We start from the raw sequence: 26,857 nt of genomic DNA on the forward strand, positions 1-26,857 counted from the left end.
CTACGTATTTAGAATTGTTGTTGTTGTTGTTGTTGTTGTTGTTGTTGTTGTTGTTGTAGCTGCAGTGTCGTGGTTAGTGAAGTAAGTTAGGATTGTAATCTATCGTAGAACCAATTGGAGACTGTTGTTATATAAACTTTCCTTTTGAGGCACCATGCACGCTCACGATATGTGAATTATAGTGGTTTGTGTGTGTGTGTGTATGTGTGTGTGTGTGTGTGTGTGTGTGTGTACGTGTGTGTGTGTGTGTGTGTGTGTGTATTTGTGTGTGTGTGTGTGTGTGTGGGGGGGTGTTCCTGTCTGTCTGTCAGACGTGCAGGCGCGGTCAGCTGATAGGTATGTCTGTCTGTCTGTCTGTCTGTCTGTCTGTCTGGCTACGTGTGAATGTGCAGGCCGTGCAAGGAATGCTGTGATTCTGTATTGAATACGTCATTCCTTCTACATGAGCGTACAGGAAAGTGATTATGCTGTGATATATTACTACCTCCACGCAGCTATAAATAACATTATTCCAACTACATCTTTTCAGCGCAGGAGTTCAAAGCAAATCCATACTTGCCAAGAACATGCGGCTGGGGTTTTTCTGTCCAATGAAGCGATATATAACCAAATTTTTTTTCATGCAGCAAACGATTACTAAGGGAGACCAAAAAAAATATATAACAAAAATAAATAACTCGGTGAAAAACACGAAAGAAAACTTGAGCGAACGACAAGCACAGATGTTCATGCAAAAACTAGCAGGCAAAATGGATTTTTCCATCAGAGCATAATCGATCTCCGTTCTTATATGGAGATTGACAAGCCGTCACGCCTGGAAAAGAGCATGCATACATGAAGACCCTGTCGCTCTCGCCAGCCAAGCGTACAACATTTACTTTGATATGTAAACTACAAGCACTCCTCTATAGAGACTAGCGAACCAACCGCACGACCGTGTTTTTTCTTCTTCAAAACAAAAGCGTCAACGTTCTCATACATTGGCTAGCGCTAAAATGGTCCTGAGGTTGTACTTCAGGCATACAAATAGTCATGCACTTTTCTTGAAAGTATTGTAAATAAAACTACATTGTCATTACACGTAAAAGCCGCATCTAGCAATTAGCACTTATCTAATTAAACAATAATTGGATTATGTTATATACAAAATATATACATGTCAAATGATTTGATGTCATTTGATTCTTGTTGCTTGTTGGGTCCAGCGGACCATATAGGCCAAATCAGGACCCCATGTCATATGATGCGTAGCATTATGTGACTATGTCGAGGCCAAATCAGGACCCCATGTCATATGATGCGTAGCATTATGTGACTATGTCGAAACTCACCATAAACGATAGGATTTATGCAGGAGTTGGACACCGCAAATAGAAATAGACCCCGTTGTATTTTCGGATCAATCTGACTCGCAGAAGCCCTGCACAAAATAAAAACAGCAATGTTAGCTTTCGTGACCACACTCTGCTGTAAAAATCGGATATCACGCAAATTTGACCACACAGAATCGTGATTTGGCCAGGTTTCTTCTGAAAGGAAATTGTAGTGCAGATGCACTGCACAAAAGAAGAAAATCAACATGGTAAAACATAATGAAAACACCCTGCTGTGAAATTGGATCGCATGAATGTTTTTGGATTTGTTTGGTTTGCATTCTGACTTTCGATTGTTTGGCGCATGATTTTCTGCGACAGAGTAAGCATGGTCTTTGGGAGCTTGCACTGTGCGACAGGGTAAGCATGGTCTTTGGGAGCTTGTACTGTGCGACAGGGTAAGCATGGTCTTTGGGAGCTTGCACTGTGCGACAGGGTAAGCATGGTCTTTGGGAGCTTGCACTGTGTGACAGGGTAAGCATGGTCTTTGGGAGCTTGCACTGTGTGACTTGCACTGTGTGACTTGTACTGTGTGACTTGCACTGTGTGACTTGCACTGTGTGACTTGTACTGTGTGACTTGTACTGTGTGACTTGTACTGTGTGACTTGCACTGTGTGACTTGCACTGTGTGACTTGTACTGTGTGACTTGTACTGTGTGACTTGTACTGTGTGACTTGCACTGTGTGACTTGTACTGTGTGACTTGCACTGTGTGACTTGCACTGTGTGACTTGTACTGTGTGACTTGCACTGTGTGACTTGTACTGTGTGACTTGTACTGTGTGACTTGTACTGTGTGACTTGTACTGTGTGACTTGTACTGTGTGACTTGTACTGTGTGACTTGTACTGTGTGACTTGTACTGTGTGACTTGCACTGTGTGACTTGTACTGTGTGACTTGCACTGTGTGACTTGCACTGTGTGACTTGTACTGTGTGACTTGTACTGTGTGACTTGCACTGTGTGACTTGCACTGTGTGACTTGTACTGTGTGACTTGCACTGTGTGACTTGCACTGTGTGACTTGTAAGAACTCGCTCAAATCATAACTCTGTTCGACCAAGCATGACATTTCTGATGAAGTCCTTGATCCTCTTACAATGTTTGGTATGGTTTGTCTGACCATCCTCTTACAATGTTTGGTATGATGGGCAACGTGTGGGTGAATCTTATAGCTACAGACCTTACCGCCCACACCTTCGTCTTCACCGCCACAGACTTGGTTGCAGGCTTTCATATAGAGTACGAGTATCCTTCCACTTTGACACATACCAATAATCAAACTCCTGACTGCTTGCTTTGGTGTCTTGAACGTTTTTGGTGAATTAGTTCTTAAGATACAAATTTTAAAAATCCATACTATTGAAATTTACGAAAGTATTTCACCAACATTTTCTGTGTGCACACAGAGCACCCACTGCTGTTGGATGTGTATATGTGACCAAGTGTAGGGATGGTTGTATCCCATGTTAACGCCTGGGCATGACCAAGTGTAGGGATGGTTGTATCCCATGTTAACGCCTGGGCATGACCAAGTGTAGGGATGGTTGTATCCCATGTTAACGCCTGGGCATGACCAAGTGTAGGGATGGTTGTATCCCATGTTAACGCCTGGGCATGACCAAGTGTAGGGATGGTTGTATGACATGTTAACGCCTGGGCATGACCCAGTGTAGGCATGGTTTTATCCCATGTTAACGCCAGGGCATGACCAAGTGTAGGGATGGTTGTATCCCATGTTAACGCCTGGGCATGACCAAGTGTAGGGATGGTTGTATCCCATGTTAACGCCTGGGCATGACCAAGTGTAGGGATGGTTGTATCCCATGTTAACGCCTGGGCATGACCAAGTGTAGGCATGGTTGTATCCCATGTTAACGCCTGGGCATGACCAAGTGTAGGGATGGTTGTATCCCATGTTAACGCCTGGGCATGACCAAGTGTAGTCATGGTTGTATCCCATGTTAACGCCTGGGCATGACCAAGTGTAGGCATGGTTGTATCCCATGTTAACGCCTGGGCATGACCAAGTGTAGGGATGGTTGTATCCCATGTTAACGCCTGGGCATGACCAAGTGTAGGCATGGTTTTATCCCATGTTAACGCCTGGGCATGACCAAGTGTAGGGATGGTTGTATCCCATGTTAACGCCTGGGCATGACCAAGTGTAGGGATGGTTGTATCCCATGTTAACGCCTGGGCATGACCAAGTGTAGGGATGGTTTTATCCCATGTTAACGCCTGGGCATGACCAAGTGTAGGGATGGTTGTATCCCATGTTAACGCCTGGGCATGACCAAGTGTAGGGATGGTTGTATCCCATGTTAACGCCTGGGCAGATCTAAGATTTTACATTTAAAATACCCATGACATTATTTGGACTTTTTCAGTGCAAAGGACAGCTAAGAACTTGCATATCTATGGTTCGCAACACATATAAATTCGGCAAATGTTTGCAAACATGAACATTTTGACACAAACCTTCTTTTAGCGTGGTTTACTGTATGATATTCTAACGGAGGTCAATCAATGGCAACATGCACAACGAATAAGTAATTACGGTAGACGTTCAAAACAAGACACTGAACAGACATTACCTGGACAGGTAGTTGAAATTATTAACACGACTAAGCAGCCATGAGACCTGTATAGCAGGCAGATCGTGCTACACATAAGATATATATCTACATCTCATTGCTAGATGTTCCGCTATCCGGAATTCCAGTCCTGGCCTCATATTTCGACCTGTCACTGCTGAGATTCGCCCAGCAAAATGCCCGACTCGTTGGCTATTCATCCGTATGATCCGTAATGTGCACTGCTCTTGAACCGAAAAGCGAGCCTGGAATGCTGTGCACGCACAGATACAAGCCGCTGTCCTTGTCACTGATAAACGACGTAGAGAGAACTTGGCAAACTGCATTATTTTCAAATGTTGTCAACTGTATGATGAGGCTTCTTGGCTGATCAGAGTAGATTTCTGTACCGTGCATTCCAAGTCCGCAAATTGGAGTTTTCCCCAACTTTTTTTCTTGACATTTAAAGGACGTGCTCGGGATATGAACTGCTTTCTGGCACATTTTTTCTCGTTCTTTTCGTTCTTTACATCTTGTACTTTCCTGTTCTTCTTCTTATTTTTTTATTATTTTTTATCCCGGCCTTTCGTCTGTCTGTGTGTTCTCTTTTGTTTTCTTTTCTGGCTTTTCTTTTGCATTGACATTTCTTGCGCATTGACTCAAACACCCTTTTTGGCGTACCTGTGTATAAATTTTGTGGTACCGTGTTGGTTAAAATATACAAATAAAAGATCAATATAAGGTTATTTTGCACACTCACACAAACACACACACACACACACACACACACACACACACATGTACCCCCCACCCACACAAACGACTCTTCAAAATACGAGAGAAAATTGTCACATTTGACATAATCCGCCAACCATAGCATTTGATGACGACTCACCGGTCAAACCAGTACCATGTCGACATGACGAAATAAGGCGTCCAGCATAGGATGAAGGCACCCACTGAAACACACAGACACAGCTAGGTTAGACATCAGATACACAAACACACAGACACATCTAGGTTAGACATCAGATACACAAACACACAGACACAGCTAGGTTAGACATCAGATACACAAACACACAGACACAGCTAGGTTAGACATCAGATACACAAACACACAGACACAGCTAGGTTAAACATCAGATACACAAACACACAGACACATCTAGGTTAAACATCAGATACACAAACACACAGACACAGCTAGGTTAGACATCAGATACACAAACACACAGACACATCTAGGTTAGACATCATATACACAAACACACAGACACATCTAGGTTAGACATCAGATACACAAACACACAGACACAGCTAGGTTAGACATCAGATACACAAACACACAGACACAGCTAGGTTAGACATCATATACACAAACACACAGACACATCTAGGTTAGACATCAGATACACAAACACACAGACACATCTAGGTTAAACATCAGATACACAAACACACAGACACATCTAGGTTAAACATCAGATACACAAACACACAGACACAGCTAGGTTAGACATCAGATACACAAACACACAGACACAGCTAGGTTAAACATCAGGTACACAAACACACAGACACAGCTAGGTTAAACATCAGATACACAAACACACAGACACATCTAGGTTAAACATCAGGTACACAAACACACAGACACAGCTAGTTAAACATCAGATACACAAACACACAGACACAGCTAGGTTAAACATCAGATACACAAACACACAGACACAGCTAGGTTAAACATCAGATACACAAACACACAGACACATCTAGGTTAAACATCAGATACACAAACACACAGACACAGCTAGGTTAGACATCAGATACACAAACACACAGACACAGCTAGGTTAAACATCAGATACACAAACACACAGACACATCTAGGTTAAACATCAGATACACAAACACACAGACACATCTAGGTTAGACATCATATACACAAACACACAGACACATCTAGGTTAGACATCAGGTACACAAACACACAGACACAGCTAGGTTAGACATCAGATACACAAACACACAGACACATCTAGGTTAGACATCATATACACAAACACACAGACACATCTAGGTTAGACATCAGATACACAAACACACAGACACATCTAGGTTAAACATCAGATACACAAACACACAGACACATCTAGGTTAAACATCAGATAACACAAACACACAGACACATCTAGGTTAAACATCAGATACACAAACACACAGACACATCTAGGTTAAACATCAGGTACACGAAAGAAAGAAAGAAAGAAAGAACGAAGAAACAAGTCGCGTAAGGCGAAAATACAATATTTAGTCAAGTAGCTGCCATTTTTCAGCAAGACCGTATACTCGTAGCATCATCAGTCCACCGCTCATGGCAAAGGCAGTGAAATTGACAAGAAGAGCGGGGTAGTAGTTGCGCTAAGAAGGATAGCACGCTTTTCTGTACCTCTCTTTGTTTTAACTTTCTGAGCGTGTTTTTAATCCAAACATATCATATATATATGTTTTTGGAATCAGGAACCGACAAGGAATAAGCTGAAAGTGTTTTTAAATTGATTTGGACAATTTAATTTTGATAATAATTTTTATATATTTAATTTTCAGAGCTTGTTTTTAATCCAAATATAACATATTTATATGTTTTTGGAATCAGCAAATGATGGAGAATAAGATAAACGTAAATTTGAATCGTTTTATAAATTTTTATTTTTTTTTTACAATTTTCCGATTTTTAATGACCAAAGTCATTAATTAATTTTTAAGCCACCAAGCTGAAATGCAATACCAAACCCCGGGCTTCGTCGAAGATTACTTGACCACAATTTGAACCAATTTGGTTGAAAAATGAGGGCGTGACAGTGCCGCCTCAACTTTTACGAAAAGCCGGATATGACGTCATCAAATACATTTATCACAAAAATGAAAAAAACGTTCGGGGATTTCATACCCAGGAACTCTCATGTCAAATTTCATAAAGATCGGTCCAGTAGTTTAGTCTGAATCGCTCTACACACACACACAGACAGACACACACACACACACACACAAACACACATACACCACGACCCTCGTTTCGATTCCCCCTCGATGTTAAAATATTTAGTCAAAACTTGACTAGATATAAAAAGAAGAAAAAATAAAGACAGAAAGAAAGAAAGAAAGTAAGTGCCAGCTTAAAATCAAGAAAGAAAGAAAGAAAGAAAGAAAGAAAGAAGGACAAAAAGACAGAAATAAATAAATAAATAAAGTAAGTGCCAGCTTAAAATAAATAAAGAAAGAAAGAAAGAAGGACAAAAAGACAGAAATAAATAAATAAATAAAGTAAGTGCCAGCTTAAAATAAAGAAAGAAAGACAGACAGACAGAAAGAAAGTAACGTCAATGTACTGAACTGACCCTAACGTACATCTTCAAGTTCAGTCCCCCACCGCCTCCCTTTCTCCATTTTGTTTTCCCTTTCATAACTGAAGCATTCTTTACGCGGGCTCCCCAGTCACAGTGTGTGCTTGTTGTTTCCCCTGAAGTACAGTCGTTACAGGAACTGTCGCGCTCAATGATGGCACTCGAGGAGACAGCTGACCGCAGTCTGGACCACTTCCTGTAAACCTCGGCCAATCCTGTGTACCTCCCACGATGTATCCTGTAGACATCCCTGCGAACTGCAGACAACCGCTGGAAGTATCGTCTGCTAGGTACTTACTTTTTTTCTTCCTTTTATCCTTTACCCTCTACTTTTCCTTCTTCCCCCTTCGGCCAAGTGGGCAAAACGATGTGGCCCAAATGACCGTATAGAATTAAGCCTCGTTTAATGGCTGTGTTTTGCGTCGCATTGCTTCAGGGCTGGTGTCCTGGTGCACCCGCTTGCACGTCGCACTCTGGTTGCACACCGGAAATCCCCTTCAAGACCCCCCCCCCTCCCCAATTTAAGACTCCCAGAATTGTAAGACCCTGTTTTCTCAGATTTTCTGTTCACAATCCCTAGTCAATTTACCCCCATTTTAACTTGACTCCGTCTTTTTAAGACCAGATTTTGCACATTTGTGGAGGTCATTAAAGGTTCCTGAATTATCAACTGTGCAAAGTTAAATTCCGACAGGGGAGTATCGTAACAGCTGGAACAGGACCTCGCGCAATGTCGAAACAAGACTATTTCTACCAGTACAGTTCAGTCCGTCAACTGCACAGAGCGATAGAGCGCATCGTGAAAATCCTATAAGACAGATAATTGATAACAGCTAGTACATGACCTTGCACAATGCCAATAAATTATTGTTCCTAACTATACAGTACCGTTATTAAATGCACAGTGCAGTGGGGCATCGGGAACTTATTTTAGTCTGAGCTAGTTCATGACCTTGCACAATGCCAATAAAGGATTATTTCAAGCTAAACATCAGAGTGCGTTATATGCATAGTGCATTAAGGGACGACGCCTTGCACGTCCAAAAACAGATTATCGGGAACTTATTTTAGTCTGAGGTAGTGCATGACCTTGCACAATGACAATACAGAATTATTTCAAACTATACAGTACAGTCTTGCAGTGGTGTGGCGAGCTGAATCGTGCAATCTGTCAACAAGGGATTATTTCAACCTAAACAGTACAATGCTGCAGTTGTGTGGCGAGCTGAATCGTGCAATCTGTCAATACGGGATTACTTCAACTTAAACAGTACAATGCTGCAGTTGTGTGGCGAGCTGAATCGTGCAATCTGTCAATAAGGGATTATTTCAACCTAAACAGTACAATGCTGCAGTTGTGTGGCGAGCTGAATCGTGCAATCTGTCAATAAGGGATTATTTCAACCTAAACAGTATAATGCTGCAGTTGTGTAGCGAGCTGAATCGTGCACAATGTCAATAGACAAACTCCGAAAATAACTCTGTCGGTTTTTATGGGTTGTGCAAGAGTGAATGTTCTTGCTTTTATAGAGGCAAACTTCGTAAAACTGCCCACACATGCTCCTTGTCCACGTGTTTCAGAAACACCCCTTGCTAGTGACTGGCCTTTTACGTCATGTGGGAAACATTGCCACAACACAAGCAAGAACTTGGTATGCAAATTGGTACATGTAATCATGTTTTGGGTACGCAATGTCGTGTGGTCATTGCCAGCAAAGTTTCTGCCCTCACACAACAGCAATGTTTTGCCCTGGTCCCGTTAACAACAGGCAACACCCTTCAAACGCTAATGGGTTATGTGAAATTGAAATTTACATTGCCTAAGGACAGTTGTTATTGTACCCGCAGTTTTTACATTTAGTCAAGTTTTGACTAAATGTTTTAACATAGAGGGGGAATCGAGACGAGGGTCGTGGTGTATGTGTGTGTGTCTGTCTGTGCGTGTGTGTGTGTAGAGCGATTCAGACCAAACTACTGGACCGACCTTTATGAAATTTGACATAAGAGTTCCTGGGAATGATATCCCCGGACTTTTTTTCATTTTTTCGATAAATACTTTTGATAACGTCATATCCGGCTTTTTGTAAAAGTTGAGGCGGCACTGTCACACCCTCATTTGTCAATCAAATTGATTGAAATTTTTGTAAAGCAATCTTCGACGAAGGCCGGACTTCGGTATCGCACTTCAGCTTGGTGGCTTAAATATTAATTGATGACTTTGGTCATTAAAAATCTGAAAATTGTAATGATTTTTTGTTTAATATAAAACGATCCAAATTTACGTTCATCTTATTCTACATCATTTCCTGATTCCAAAAACATATAAATATGTTATATTTGGATTAAAGACAAGCTCTGAAAATTAAAAATATAAAAATTATGATCAAAATTAAATTTCCGAAATCGATTTAAAAACAATTTCATCTTATTCCTTGTCGGTTCCTGATTCCAAAAACATATAGATATGATATGTTTGGATTAAAAACACGCTCAGAAAGTTCAAACGAAGAGAGGTACAGAAAAGCGTGCTATGCAGCACAGCGAAACCACTACCGCGCTGAACAGGCTCGTCAGTTTCACTCCGTTTTGCACAAGCGGCGGACTACGGTCATTGTGAAAAAATGCAGTGCGTTCAGTTTCATTCTGTGAGTTCCACAGCTTGACTAAATGTAGTAATTCCGACTTACGCGACTTGTTTAAACTTCCCTTGGAAAATGGCAACGTTTTTTCACTCGTACCTCGTATGAACTTGTAAGCGAAATATCAGACACGAAAACTTAATCCGCTTAAATTATATGTCGTGCCTATCATTCCGTGGAACGCAAATCCCCACGACATCAAAATAGCCGCGTGCAGACACAAGCCAATTGTCATGTCTGAATGAGCTTTTGCTCTTGTGAAAAACGTAAGGCTTTGGATAGAAACATCAAAGAAAACATGTCAACAAGCTTAGAGCAGGATGAAAGGTCCATGAACCAAGATGAAATATGTTTGTTCTGTACCCCGACACTATATGCTTGCAAGAACCTGCCGAAGCATATTCTACAGAGTTCGAACCATGTCACCTGAAAATAATCATACATACGGGGGCTGAGACTGCCAGTATCATTAGCATCGGTATGGACCACCAGTATTGGAGTGTACATGAGAGAGAGAGAGAGAGAGAGAGAGAGAGAGAGAGAGAGAGAGAGAGAGAGAGAGAGAGAGAGAGAGAGAGGAGGGAGAGGGAGGGAGGAGGGAGGGAAAGAGAGAGAGAGAGGGAGAGAGAGAGAGAGAGAGAGAGAGAGAGAGAGAGAGAGAGAGAGAGAGAGAGAGAGAGAGAGAGAGAGAGAGAGAGAGAGAGAGAGAGAGAGAGAGAGAGAGAGAGAAAACGCTTCCATCTCAGTGAAACATTCGACCTCATTGCACTGATAGCTCAACGGGTAAAAAAGCCACAAAGTGTTTGGGGTATTTGTTTGTTTTGTTTGTGTTTTTTTGTTTGTTATTTTACTTGTTGCTTGCGCCTGTTGAATCCAATTCTAAAAAAACCGGCCTTGTGTATTCACGTTGCATTTTCAGATGGCTGCAGGTTCTATTGACAATGCAAATAGTGCCAATCATTTTCTAAAGTGCAACTCTGAATGGAAGAAGCCGAGTGTGCGACGGTAACAACCTGACACCGATGATTGATCAATGGTGACTGGGCGTGTGGAAGTTGGAGATGCTTGTGAAAGAACAGTCAAACAATGTTGTTTTTGTTGTTTTACCCACAAACGACGAAACGCTCAACAAGGCAAAGAAACCAGTCGTGTCCTGAAAGGGACATTCCCTACTGGTAAACTCCCCCTTTTTTCTTGATTGTACCCTACTGTATCAATTCCCCGGGAGAGAGTGCTTTACAGGCGCACTCCCGCAACTAACACACACACACACACACACACACACACACACACACATACACACATACACACACACTGACACACACACACACACACGGCACACTGACGCACCCACTCACACACGGCACACTGACGCACACACACACACACACACACCACACACTCTCTCTCTCTCTCTCTCTCTCTCTCTCTCTCTCTCTCTCTTCTCTCTCTCTCTCTCTCTCTCTCTCTCCCCCCCAAAAGGAGTCACTGTCTGTCACCAAAGTGAAACTCCACACGAACGAAATTGTCAGCCTTTCCTGAAATATGAGATGCAGTTACTGGATCATTCAAAAACAAAATTCGATTACAGACTGGTTGGAAGGAATTGACCCGACTCTGTTTGATTAGGTCCAACATCTCTCTTGATTCATTCCCGTCTCGTGAACTCCCGGCCGCCCCCCTCCCCCTCCCCCCGCCCCCCCACCCGCCCCCCTCCCTCGACGCCTCCCCTTAACCTTATCCGCAGATGAAAGCTATAGTTGCAGTTCAAAGGGTCCTCTTGCAGCAGCATCTAAGGAGCCATGCTTTGAAACACGGGTACCGTGTGGATAACCACACGGGTCCCGGTTTGATAACCACTGGCAATCAAATATGGCGTGTGAAAGCAACTTTCTGTGTTTTTGAGTTCATTAAATGAGTTGGGATGAATATGTCAGGTTTGAGGATGCACAGTTCTGTAGGTTCATCTCGGTATTCCACCCCCTCGGCTTTCTGTTGTAAATATTAAGCTGAGCACGGTGATTGAATGTGGAAGCTACGTTTGGTCAAAGGTCACAGAAGATTTGCGTCGTGCAGCGAAGGAAAGAATCGCGATCTTGTTTCGACTCGGTACCTCTTTGTTTTTCATTAGACCTGTCATTCTGCTTGCTCGGCTTTGTTAGATGTTTGCATATCGTGTTGCTATTTTCTTTGCTTTTATTATTGTTTCTTACTTGTGCTTCGTTTATCGATACAACGTCTTGTGCACGGGTCAAAATGTGTGTGTCAGGTGTCGTTTCTTGAACTTAACGTTCGTGTTTCTCCGAACGTCTGTGTATCGAAACACAGATAAACGCACTCCGTGACTTTGTAAGAAGACATAACATATCGGTAGGTTTCATTTGTTTGTGACGAATTTATTGAAGTAGTTTTGTTTTTTTGTTTACTTTTGCCAGTTTGCCAGTTGGTTTTTGGAACTTTGCAAAGCAGTGTCTTGTCGTCTGTTTAGGTCTGGGGAAACGCCAATGAAAAGAGCCGAAGAATCCTCGAGCGTTTCTATTGGGTTTGCTTTTGATTATCCATGTAATAGGGCTTCCTGCAACTATGGTAACCGGGGATTTATTCCCCGGGGAACATGAGATTTATTTCCCAGGTGCTTGTGAATGAAAACTCGTGAAAATGATGACAATCAAAGTTGTCTGACGTTTTAGGGTTAATTGACACAAACTGTCACAGCGAATGAAGTAAACTGGTCAGTGAAGCATACAGTTGCTCTCTCTTTCTTGTCAAGTTAATAGTAACAGAGAGAGAGAGAGAGAGAGAGAGAGAGAGAGAGAGAGAGAGAGAGAGAGAGAGAAAGAGAGAGCGAGAGAGAGAGAGAGAGCGAGAGAGGATAAGAGAGATTGGGATTGGATTGTTTACTCATTTAGGCCATAGCCCCTTATGAGGGGGGTGAACAATATAAATGACATAATGACATTTGCACACAAATCAAATGAAATAAATCATACACGAACTAAGACATTACATTTCAAATAAAATATATCGTAGGCTTATATGAACTAAGACATAACAACACTACGTAGCCGAAATGCTTTGTACACATAAACTGACAACTTTCGAACAATACCTTCATTCACAGATGCCATAAGCATAGAGAGAGAGAGAGAGAGAGAGAGAGAGAGAGAGAGAGAGAGAGAGAGAGAGAGAGAGAGAGAGAGAGAGAGAGAGAGAGAGAGAGAGAGAAAGAGAGAGAGAGAGAGAGAGACAGACAGACAGACAGACAGACAGACAGACAGACAGACAGACAGACAGACAGACAGACAGACAGACAGACAGACGCACAGACAGACACACAGGCAAAAAAACACAAATAAAAAAACTGATAGACTGCTAACTTACGTTTCAAAATTTAAAAAAAAAAGAAAAGAATTGTAGGTTAATGAAACGTTTATTACTGACAAAACCAAACGTTACATTTATCAAGTGTTTGTCTGCCTTTCTACTTAAGTACCTGGTTCGACGTCACGTACTAGTAAATGTAACATTTTGTTTTGTCAATAATAAACGTTCCATTAACCTACAATTCTTGCTTTTTGTACAGGCAAACAAACAGACAAGATAGACAAGGACAGACTGAGACAGAGAGTTGTTAAACGAGACAAAGGAAACAGCTCTGAATTACCCCCCCCCCCCCTCACCTAAAAACAAATAAAACAAGTAAAATAAATTCATCAACGTCACGCCGATTTCAACTGCGCAGCATTCGGATAGTTAGGCAATTAGACTTGAATACTAAATATATTATTAGGCTGTGCGGCAATGTACAGTTTGAAGAGGCAATCGAATAGCTACTGACAGGTTTTTTTAGGCATTGCTATTTTCATTTTTCCATATTAGCGTCAGCCTTGGCATAATTAAATCTTACATCTGAGATATCTTCATTTCGGCAATTTACGCGCTCTACGCATGAGTGATCTATCACGCGACCTTCTCATTATTTTAAGAGATCGCCTAGCGCTGATTATAATCACGGTATTCTCACAAGAGAAGGATTGATTGACAAGTCAAATTTCAAAACCATCAAACTCATTTTTCATCGACACATCTTCCGCTATGCATGTGAAGATTATTACTACATATATAATTCCAAAATAGACTTCTTGTTGCGGAGTTTCTTTGTTGCTCCGGAAATATTGCATTGTAAAAATAAGATGGTATACGTTAAATGTGTACTTTTCTTGTAAGATATGTTTATGCAAAGACACGGATTGCATGCCTATACGTTCATTAACGAACGGGAATGCATGTATTCTACTTTGCGTGCCGTTTTCTCTTTATTTCTATTCCTGATGTTTAGATGTGTATTTCAATTTCATTATTACCTTAAAAACAGTCAACACTGGGTTTGAATTTTCATCATTAATTTTGGAGGAAATTCCGTTTTGAATACTAAATAGATTATTTGGCTGTGCGCCAACGTACAACTTGAAGAGGCAATCGAATAGCTATTGACAGTTTTTTTTTAGGCATTGCTACTTTCATTTTTCCATATTTGCGTCAGCCTTGGCATAATTAAATCGTATATCTGAGATATCTTCGTTTTAGCAATTAACGGTATTTGAAGTGACACAGACCAGTCCTGTCCTAATTCAGGCCCTAACCATGTTGGTATGTGTCTACACACACTCTGGACTTTCTAGAGCTTCAAGAGACTTTTAGGAAGACAAGCACAAGAAGTCAATTAGGGCGTTCGGGTGATTTAACGTAGGGGAAAACAACATGTGGTTGAATTCAAAACGTTCGATTTGATAGCTAAGAATTCACGCTCACGCGCGCGCGCGCGCGCGTGTGTGTGTGTGTGTGTGTGTGTGTGTGTGTGTGTGTGTGTGTGTGTGTGTGTGTGTGTGTGTGTATTACCATCTGGGTATGTATATTTGTTATACTTGATTTATATTTGTTCTCTCTCATCCTCATGCTTTCTGTAACCCTCTCTCAAACTGATCTCTTTTCAAGATAATGAAACAATGTCTGCGAATGTACACATAAAATAACATTAACTCTGCCACAAGTGCAAATCCAAGACGGTCTCGGTGCACTCATAAACAGACCCTCAATGTGACAGCACCATTACATGTCTCTGCTCCTTGCTTTAGCTTCCAAATACCTCATTTCAGGCCAGCATTAGTTTAACTTGCTCCCTGGCTTAAACATCCTGACAGTTCTCAGCCAAAGAGAGGTGCAGGTTCTTCGACAGAGCGTTGTTGGTTTAACGAGTACAGTGCATTCACTTTATCACTTTGACGCAGTGCAGAAAGGCTGAATCGGGCAGTGGACAGCAAGGGATTACTCAGTTCGTTGTTGTTGTTTGTTGTGACGGATCGCTACATGCGTGCAAGGGTTCCTTTCGTACAGCCAATGTTTGGGGAGGGATTTAGAAAATAAGAAGAAGAGGACGCGAAAAAGGGATTGAAGGTGAGGTAATAGAACAGAATGAGGAAGAAAATGAATTTAAAGGGATGTCTAATGTATGTCTTGTTTGTTTGTTTGTTTGTTTGTTTGGCTTGACACACAGACAGAAAAAGAAAGTCATCACGTGAAATGATCTTTGCAACATACTTTGCGGAAAAGATGATTATCTACACAAATCATGAAAGCATACTGGAGAAAAATGTCCCCTCTCTACTATCTTGCAGTAAATAAGAGATCCTGGTCCGAAACCTATCAATTCATGACATACACATATTACGCATTTTCGCCAATTCGCCTGGAATGTTGGAGAAAGTAGATTCAAGTGGATGAACAGACATTACCCAATATTGACGGACTGTGTGATGATATCTTCTGCTATGGTCTGTTGAGACAGTGATATCAAAATCGAGACAGGAGGTCGAGATTTTGATATCACTGTCGAACAGACCAATAGCAGAAGATATCATCACACAGTCAGTCTTCTTCTTCTTCTTCTTCTGCGTTCGTGGGCTGAAACTCCCACGTACACTCGTGTTTTTTGCACGAGTGGAATTTTACGTGTATGAACGGTTTTTACCCGCCATTCAGGCAGCCATACGCCGCTTTCGGAGGAGCAGTCAGTCAATGTTAGATATATTGCTAATTCTCTGGACATTTTGTATTTACTGTAAAGAAATTACAAAAGTATTTATCTCAGTTTTGGCTGTTCCATATCCCTCCCTCTGATTATTATTTCTTTTTGTTCACTCTTTTCTTGTACTTTTCAGTATTTAAAAATGTCTTTTCTTTCAAAAAGTCTTTGGTCACTTGCTCAACTAAATTCTGGGATCATTACATTTTCATATATATTTGTTTGTTTTTAAATTTAGGTGTTATTGTTTTTGAAGTGGGGAAGCAATAAAGAGGTCGTCGATATCAAAACTGATATCGACGGAAATGTCGTCGATATCACTTTTACAATGAGCTCAGTTTTGCCCAATTGACCAATGAAGATCCATGTAACATATGAAATAGCAATATTAAATGAGATTACAATGACAGCATTGATTGGCTCGTACCAATATACTGAGTTTATTATGTAGGTGTTTTGTTCCAGCACCAGGATAGAGGTTGCAGTATGAACAACTGTACCGTTTCACCTTTTTAAATTTAGTCAAGTTTTGACTAAATGTTTTTAACATAGAGGGGGAATCGAGACGAGGGTCGTGGTGTATGTCAGTGTGTCTGTCTGTGTGTGTGTGTGTGTGTATGTGTGTGTGTGTGTTGGTGTGTGTGCGTGTGTGTGTGTGTGTGTGTGTAGAGCGATACAGAGTACTGGACCGATCTTTATGACATTTTACATGAGAGTTCCTGGGTATGATATCCCTAGATGTTTTTTTCATTTTTTCGATAAATGTCTTTGATGACGTCATATCCGGCTTTTTGTAAAAGTTGAGGCGGCACTGTCACACCCTCATTTTTCAATCAAATTGATTGAAATTTGTGTAAAGCAATCTTCGACGAAGGCCGGACTTCGATATTGGATTTCAGCTTGGTGGCTTAAAAATTAATTGATGACTTTGGTCATTAAAAATCTGAAAATTGTAATACATTTATTTCTATATACAATTAACGTCCAAATTTACGTTAATCTTATTCTACATCATTTCCTTACTCCAAAAACATAAAAATATGTTTGGATTAAAAACATCTCTGAAAATTAAAAATATAAAAATTATAATCAAAATTAAATTTCCGAAATCGATTTAAACACAATTTCATCTTATTCCTTGTCGGTTCCTGATTCCAAAAACATATCATTAAAACATATCGATATGATATGTTTGGATTAAAAACACGCTCAGAAAGTTAAAACGAAGAGAGGCACAGAAAAGCGTGCTATGAAGCACAGGCTCAGCGAAACCACTAGCGCGCTGAACAGGCTCGTCAGTTTCACTCCGTTTTGCACAAGCGGCGGACTACGGTCATTGTGAAAAAATGCAGTGCGTTCAGTTTCATTCTGTGAGTTCCACAGCTTGACTAAATGTAGTAATTTCGCCTTACGCGACTTGTTCTTTCTCTCTTAAATTCGTTCTGTCCCCCTTAGTTGTTTTCAACTCCCCTTTCTTTTCTGTTTGTTCCTCGTTATTTTCTTGGACTTTCAGAGCTTTTGTAAATTTGTTTTTCGCAAGACAACCAATAATGTGTTTACAGTAACATGTTCCCGACCTTGACAATAGCATTTTTTGGTGCCCGCTAGCTTCATTTGTTCGAACAGTCCATGACCATAGTGGCTGAGGTGTTTGATTTTAACACTTCTGCACTTCAGTAAAATTTTGCATCCCCATTCTGAACATGTATTCTGAATATTGCTGTGCACGTACAATGGAACCCCCCTTTTAAGAGCCCCCCCCCCCCCCAATTCAAGACTCTCTTCTTGTTAAAACATTGTTTTCTCAGACTTCCTCTTCATAACCTCTGTAAAATGACCCCCATGTTAAGACTCCCTCCTGTTTAAGACCTAATTATTATCAGGTTTGTGGAGGTATAAGAATGGGTGTTCTATTGTATTATTCCTGTTCGACGCAACAGTCTCTTGGTCAGATTCCTTATGTCAAAAGATCGAGAACGGTTAACTTAGCGTTTATTTCTCTTCTACAACATTGACACTCACAGCTTCACAGTGTGGCCCAGTTGACCCGTGATTTACAAATTAATCACGTAAATGCTCCCGATATTTCCTTGTCATCTCGAAAGTCTAGGGATCTATTAGCTTGGCAGTAATTACGATGTTCAGAATTTGTTGAGAACTCGCGTGCACATGTTTGTGACGGACACACCGACAGACAGACACATCTGCGTTTATCACGCTTCGAAATCGAATTATTAAAAAAAATAACATGTGCAGATTTACTCACAAACTGTCATTTTCATATGGAATTTTGGCCTGGGATTCCTTTGTGGTTGACTGGGCTCTAAACAACAAATACTACTAATAATAAAAGGCATGTATTACTTTGTGGAATGCGATTTTTGTTTTACATTTTTACAAATAGCGGTTTTAGGTTCGACGTAATTTGTCAAATGTTTTTACATTTTTACAAATCACGGATTAACAGGCCCACACATGCACAAGGAAAGAGCATTGACATTTGATCAATAACCTTATTCTTCGTCTACGCTTTTGCTGACTTTGTTCCAGTGGAAAAAATACAGACATGACAAAGCCGGTGTAAGCGAAATTTGCGAGGATGGCAGGTTTGTTTTGATATACAGTATTTGTTTTCTTTGTTTTCCAAGTGTAATCGGCTTGGAAGGGGTGGGGGTATCTTAGCCGGAAGTTCTTGAGACGGTTTTTCCAATCTATTGGCTCGTTCGCCTGTCTAGCAGGAAGCATGCATTTGTTTTATTACTTCACGTTCAAATTCCATTGCTGGAATGTAGTCCTTTTTGGCTTTTGTTGAATGCCATTAATAACTGATTCAAAAATAATCTTAGCCACGGGAAATGCAACACAAAGCTTCAAACTAAAACGCCACGCTCTAATTAGCCAGAACAAATATCTTTTACAACGTGGTTTGTTTGTTTGTTTGCTTAACGCCCAGCCGACTACGAAGGTCAGGGCGGTGCTGCTTTGACATATAACGTGCGCCAAACACAAGACAGAAGTCGCAGCACAGGCTTCATATCTCACCCAGTCACATTATTCTGACACCGGACCAACCAGTCCTAGCACTAACCCCATAATGCCAGACGCCAGGCGGAGCAGCCACTAGATTGCCAATTTTAAAGTCTTAGGTATGACCCGGCCGGGGTTCGAACCCACGACCTCCCGATCACGGGGCGGACGCCTTACCACTAGGCCAACCGTGCCGGTTTACAACGTGGTGAGTTTGAATCAAATAACTAACGTATGAACTGTTTCTGTGTAAAAGGAACAAAGATAGCCGTTCATTACAAACATAGAGGGGGAATCGAGACGAGGGTCGTGGTGTATGTGTGTATGTGTATGTGTGTGTGTGTGTGTGTGTGTGTGTGTGTGTGTGTGTGTGTGTGTGTGTGTGTGTGTTTGTCTGTGCGTGTGTGTGTGTGTGTAGAGCGATTCAGACTAAACTACTGGACCGATCTTTATGAAATTTTACATGAAAGTTTCTGGGAATGATATCCCCGGACGTGGTTTTTTTTTTTCGATAAATGTCTTTGATGACGTCATATCCGGCTTTTTGTAAAAGTTGAGGCGGCTCTGTCACACCCTCATTTTTCAATCAAATTGATTGAAATTTTGGCCAAACAATCTTCGACGAAGGCCGGACTTTGGTATTGCATTTCAGCTTGGTGGCTTAAAAATTAATTAATGACTTTGATCATTAAAAATCTGAAAATTGTAAAAAAAAGAATTTTTTTTATAAAACGATCCAAATTTACGTTCATCTTATTCTTCATCATTTCCTGATTCCAAAAACATATAAATATGTTATATTCGGATTAAAAACAAGCTCTGAAAATTAAAAATATAAAAATTATGATCAAAATTAAATTTTCGAAATCAATTTAAAAACACTTTCATCTTATTCCTTGTCGGTTCCTGATTCCAAAACCAAATAGATATGATATGTTTGGATTGAAAACACGCTCAGAAAGTTAAAACGAAGAGAGGTACAGAAAAGCGTGCTATCCTTCTCAGCGCAACTACTACCCCGCTCTTCTTGACAATTTCACTGCCTTTGCCACGAGCGGTGGACTGACGATGCTACGAGTATACGGTCTTGATGACAAATTGCAGTGCGTTCATTTTCATTCTGTGAGTTCGACAGCTTGACTAAATGTTGTATTTTCGCCTTGCGCGACTTGTTTTTGTGGTACAGAGGACACCCCCCCCCCCCCTTTTAAGACCTTCTCAAATTTGAGAAAATCATATCTTAACAAGTCGCGTAAGGCAAAATTACAACATTTAGTTAAGCTGTGGGACTCACAGAATGAAACTGAACGCACTGCATTTTTTCACAATGACCGTAGTCCGCCGCTTGTGCAAAACGGAGTGAAACTGACGAGCCTGTTTAGCGCGGTAGTGGTTTCGCTGTGCTGCATATTACGCTTTTCTATGAACAAAACCTCAGAAAATCGAAGGAATCAAAAAAGGAGAAATCTTAAATTGGAAGGGGGCCGGGCGGGGGGGGGGGGGGGGGGGGGGGGTGTCTAAAAATGGGGGTACGACAGTACCACAAAAATGAAAGGCAATTCTGTGGTATATATTGATTTTTTCCCGTGCACCGTGCTGCGTTTACGCCGACTGCTCTCTAGCACGAACACTTAAATTCTCCTATCTTGTCCCCCATTCTCACTTCTGATGCGTCCAATATTATTTCTGCGATCTCTGAGCAGGAATCAATAACTAGGTTCCTTATTTTTGGATACCAGCCATCCTAACACCCCCCCCCCCCCCCCCGACTTCACTTCCTGCTTCCTTCCCTCCCCGCCCTACCGCACTTCTCTCCCCTAACCCCAACACGCTTCCTCCATTTCTCCATCTCTCTCCTCCACCCGACCCCCTCCCTCCGTTCCCCCATCTCTCTCCTCCACCCGACCCTTTACCCCCACTCCTCTATCCCTCTCCCCACCCCACCCCCGACCCCCTCCCTCCGTTCCCCCATCTCTCTCCTCCACCCGACCCTTTACCCCCACTCCTCTATCCCTCTCCCCACCCCACCCCCGACCCCCTCCCTCCGTTCCCCCATCTCTCTCCTCCACCCGACCCTTTACCCCCACTCCTCTATCCCTCTCCCCACCCCACCCCCGACCCCCTCCCTCCGTTCCCCCATCTCTCTCCTCCACCCGACCCTTTACCCCCACTCCTCTATCCCTCTCCCCACCACACCCCCGACCCCCTCCCTCCATTCCCCCATCTCTCTCCTCCACCCGACCGTTTACCCCCACTCCTCTATCCCTCTCCCCACCACACCCCCGACCCCCTCCCTCCATTCCCCCATCTCTCTCCTCCACCCGACCGTTTACCCCCACTCCTCTATCCCTCTCCCCACCCCACCCCCGACCCCCTCCCTCCGTTCCCCCATCTCTCTTCTCCACCCGACCCTTTACCCCCACTCCTCTATCCCTCTCCCCACCCCACCCCCGACCCCCTCCCTCCGTTCCCCCATCTCTCTCCTCCACCCGACCCTTTACCCCCACTCCTCTATCCCTCTCCCCACCCCACCCCCGACCCCCTCCCTCCATTCCCCCATCTCTCAAACTCTCTGCTCTTGCAGCAGACGACGACTTATGTCTTGGAGCAGGTCAAGGAGTTAGAGGGAGGTGTCATCCCAAAGGAAGCGTAATCGGTTTCTGAACACATGTCGACCGAGAGAAAAAGTTGGTCTCGCACAGAAACAGATTTCTATTTGGGGCGGGTAAATGCGAGGGAGAAGAGGGAGAGGGCAGGGAGTGTTGAAGTTCCGGAGAAAAGTGTTGTAGGTGTTTGAAAGCGAAGACAATTTGGCTCGCATTTTGAATTTGAGAAATGTTTGGACGAAGTTTGTGGCACTCCAATTACGTAGAATGGCGATTCAAAATTGGCCAAAGCCGTTGAAACCTCCTCCTTGACATCCCTTAATGGAAAGGTAAGACGGCAATACATGTACCGTGAGCATGGCCGTTTCAAATTAATTGAAGTCTACAGTTTTGACTTCTGTACCTAAACACGCTATGTTTTTGATTGTTTTTTTTACAGTCTTTGCTACAGGAAGAAAAACAACTTGCTTTGCGTGGGCCGAATTGTATTTGATGTAGGCTATCAACTATCAGCCCGCATTACAATGAAAGCAATGGTTTGATGTAGGCTATCAACTACCAGCCCACATTACAATGAAAGCAATGGTTTGATGTAGGCTATCAACTATCAGCCCGCATTACAATGAAAGCTATGGTTTGATGTAGGCTATCAACTATCAGCCCGCATTACAATGAAAGCTATGGTTTGATGTAGGCTATCAACTATCAGCCCGCATTACAATGAAAGCAATGGTTTGATGTAGGCTATCAACTATCAGCCCACATTACAATGAAAGCAATGGTTTGATGTAGGCTATCAACTACCAGCCCACATTACAATGAAAGCAATGGTTTAATGTAGGCTATCAACTATCAGCCCGCATTACAATAAAAGCAATGGTTTGATGTAGGCTATCAACTACCAGCCCGCATTACAATGAAAGCAATGGTTTGATGTAGGCTATCAACTATCAGCCCGCATTACAATGAAAGCAATGGTTTGATGTAGGCTATCAACTACCAGCCCACATTACAATGAAAGCAATGGTTTGATGTAGGCTATCAACTATCAGCCCGCATTACAATGAAAGCTATGGTTTGATGTAGGCTATCAACTATCAGCCCACATTACAATGAAAGCAATGGTTTGATGTAGACTATCAACTACCAGCCTGCATTACAATGAAAGCAATGGTTTGATGTAGGCTATCAACTACCAGCCCGCATTACAATGAAAGCAATGGTTTGATGTAGGCTATCAACTACCAGCCCGTATTACAATGAAAGCAATGGTTTGATGTAGAGTATCAACTACCAGCCCGCATTACAATGAAAGCAATGGTTTGATGTAGGCTATCAACTACCAGCCCGTATTACAATGAAAGCAATGGTTTGATGTAGAGTATCAACTACCAGCCCGTATTACAATGAAAGCAATGGTTTGATGTAGGCTATCAACTACCAGCCCGCATTACAATGAAAGCAATGGTTTGATGTAGGCTATCAACTACCAGCCCGCATTGCAATGAAAGCAATGGTTTGATGTAGGCTATCAACTACCAGCCCGCATTACAATGAAAGCAATGGTTTGATGTAGGCTATCAACTATCAGCCCGCATTACAATGAAAGCAATGATTTGATGTAGGCTATCAACTATCGGCCCGCATTACAATGAAAGCAATGGTTTGATGTAGACTATCAACTATCAGCCCGCATTACAATGAAAGCAATGGTTTGATGTAGACTATCAACTATCGGCCCGCATTACAATGAAAGCAATGGTTTGATGTAGGCTATCAACTACCAGCCCACATTACAATGAAAGCAATGGTTTGATGTAGGCTATCAACTACCAGCCCACATTACAATGAAAGCAATGGTTTGATGTAGACTATCAACTATCAGCCCGCATTACAATGAAAGCAATGGTTTGATGTAGACTATCAACTATCAGCCCGCATTACAATGAAAGCAATGGTTTGATGTAGGCTATCAACTACCAGCCCACATTACAATGAAAGCAATGGTTTGACGCGGTCCTTCATTAGCCCGAAGTCGACTACGCGAAGACTTTTTACCGAAAACTCAGTGCAAAAGTTCAGTGCGGCCAGGTTCGCCAAGTAAACTTCGCGTAGTCGACTTCGCCCAGTTAAGGACAGTCTTTAGAAATTCAGCTGACATTTATGTGTTGATTTGAGAATATGGTCCAACTGATTAAAAGCCTAATGTGATTCGACAAATATTGCATTGCGTTTGCTGCAGAGACTTGTTTTTACACTTAACTTGTGAAAATGCTTTCTCGTGTAGTGTAAATATTGTTGCAAAACGTGTCCAGCACGACTTCTAATATTTGTAGTCCTCATTTCCTGGGTTGCAAGAGGCTGTTTTTACATTTAGTCAAGTTTTGACTAAATGTTTTAACATAGAGGGGGGAATCGTGGGGGGAGTGTCGTGGTGTATGTGTGTCTGTGTGTCTGTCTGTCTGTCTGTGTGTGTGTGTAGAGCGATTCAGACTAAACTACTGGACCGATCTTTATGAAATTTGACATGAGAGTTCCTGGGTATGATATCCTCAGACGTTTTTTTCCTTTTTTTATAAATGTCTGATGACGTCATATCCGGCTTTTCGTGAAAGTTGAGGCGGCACTGTCACGCTCTCATTTTTCAACCAAATTGGTTGAAATTTTGGTCAAGTAATCTCCGACGAAGCCCGGACTTCGGTATTGCATTTCAGCTTGGTGGCTTAAAAATTAATTAATGACTTTGGTCATTAAAAATCTGAAAATTGTAAAAAAATTATCTTTTTTATAAAACGATCCAAATTTACGTTCATCTTATTCTCCATCATTTTCTGATTCCAAAAACATATAAATATGTTATATTTGGATTAAAAACAAGCTCTGAAAATTAAAAATATAAAAATTATGATCAAAATTAAATTTTCGAAATCAATTTAAAAACACTTTTATCTTATTCCTTGTCGGTTCCCGATTCCAAAAACATATAGATATGATATGTTTGGATTAAAAACACGCTCAGAAAGTTAAAACAAAGAGAGGTACAGAAAATCGTGCTATCCTTCTCAGCGCAACTACTACCCCGCTCTTCTTGTCAATTTCACTGCCTTTGCCACGAGTGGTGGACTGACGATGCTACGAGTATACGGTCTTGCTGAAAAATTGCAGTGCGTTCAGTTTTATTCTGTGAGTTCGACAGCTTGACTAAATGTTGTATTTTCGCCTTACGCGACTTGTTTGTTTTTGTTTTGTTTTGACCTCAGTCGCATGCAGTTTACTTCAACTCTTTACTTCTATCCCTTTTTGTTGTATTTTTGCTTCATTTTTTCTCTCCAATTGTTTTCTTTCTTTTTTTATCTGGCGGGGAAGAAACCTTCTTCGTTGGTATTCTTTAATAATTCAATCTAGCTTTCTACTTTACATTTAAATACACATCCTGATCACAACTTACGACAAAAACAAAAACAACTTTTAACTACTTCTTAACACACAATTATTTACAATTCAACAGTTCTACTTGATATTTGAAATTCAAAAAATTACAAACACTGATGTACAGTAATCTGTGTCTCTAAAGATGTGTAGGTCACTTATATATGGTAGCGCACGTACCACAAGGCCTTTGGCATCAAAGGTTACGCTGCGTGACATATTCCCGTCTTAATGACTTTCTTTTTTCGTTGAGAGCGGCAAGATGTCTTTTGAACTCTGCACCTTTAGCCATCGTGTTCGCCCACAATACACACAGTATAGAAAATAGAATGACATTTGAATTAAACGAAATAGAAATAAAAATCGAGTGACCTATTTATCTTTTTTGTTTTTTTCGCTTGGAGGAAATGTCCTCTGCACACGCGATAATGTATCATTGTGAAAGTCACACAAAACCAAGAAGAAAAACGTACGAATAAAATAAAGCAAAATGAGTCGGCTAAAAAGGCTTGCTATTTAAAGCCGTCCTCAAAGGCTGAGATGATAGGTCGGACATGTTGCAACAGTGTTACGTTACAAAGACGAGAACAAAAGAAAGAAAAAACACTAGAAAAAATTAATGGACTAAAGGAAAAAAAAAGAATTTAATTAGATTGTTATCTCAAAGACCGAGAGGTAATTTTGTGGAGTTGTTCCAAGAGTGCAAGGCACTTTGTCTTTTTTGGGTTTAAACCATGTAGAAGAATCCAGGGAAAAACGGAGAAGATGGAACAAGTGGGTTTTAAAGCAAATGATCGAGTTATATAAATAGGAAGAGCTCGGTTAAAGAGGCAAACGGGGGTTGCATGAACAAAATGGGAAGTGGAAAAAAATCATACAGGAGAAACCGAGAGAAGGATGAGCACTGTAAACAGATACCACCTTGAATTAAAAAACAACTCAATTACCAACAGGATTGTCGCGTTTGGTCTATAGAGACTTCATTAATAGCAGGACAGACAGGCACTGAGACCGAGAGAGACAGAAACAAAGAGGCACAGAGAGAGAGAGAGACACATAGACAGGTAGGTTATACGCACCAATGACCAGCGTCATCTTGAGAGTGCGTATCCGTGCCCGTTCTATGTTCCCCATGGCAGATCGGCGCAGTCCGCACGCCCTCGGTCGCCCCTCGTCGTCCAACCGACACATTTCACCTGGAACAATGACACACGCAGGTGATATAATGACACATCCGACACATTTTACCTGCAACAATGACACATGCAGGTGAGATAATAACACAACCGACACATTCTACCTGGAACATTGACACACGCAGGTGATACAATGATAGAACCGACACATTTCACCTGAACTAACGACACACGTATTAATTGAGACAATGACACAACCGACATATTTCACCTGAACTAATGACACACGTATTGAGCCAATGACACAACCGACACATTTCACCTGAACTAACGACACACGTATTGAGACAATGACACAACCGACACATTTCACCTGAACTAACGACACACGTATTGAGACAATGACACAACCGACACATTTCACCTGAACTAACGACACACGTATTGAGACAATGACACAACCGACACATTTCACCTGAACTAACGACACACGTATTGAGACAATGACACAACCGACACATTTCACCTGAACTAACGACACACATATTGAGACAATGATTACAGGTATACCTGCGTCAC

At 41.6% G+C, this 26,857-nt stretch overlaps 1 protein-coding gene across 1 annotated transcript in view; it reads right to left on the reverse strand.

Annotated features, from left to right (window-relative positions):
• The window catches only part of LOC138950078 (gonadotropin-releasing hormone II receptor-like), a 317,174-nt gene that overhangs the window by 20,424 nt on the left and 269,893 nt on the right, over positions 1-26,857 (reverse strand). Inside the window, exons 3-5 of the mRNA XM_070321856.1 lie at positions 26,222-26,338; positions 4,848-4,911; positions 1,332-1,420 (exon numbers count right to left, since the gene is read on the reverse strand). Of these exons, the coding sequence (XP_070177957.1) occupies positions 1,332-1,420; positions 4,848-4,911; positions 26,222-26,338 (270 nt within the window). The remainder of the gene's footprint in view (positions 1-1,331; positions 1,421-4,847; positions 4,912-26,221; positions 26,339-26,857) is intronic.

Source organism: Littorina saxatilis, linkage group LG1, assembly GCF_037325665.1.
Source record: "Littorina saxatilis isolate snail1 linkage group LG1, US_GU_Lsax_2.0, whole genome shotgun sequence".
Classification (NCBI taxonomy): domain Eukaryota; kingdom Metazoa; phylum Mollusca; class Gastropoda; order Littorinimorpha; family Littorinidae; genus Littorina; species Littorina saxatilis.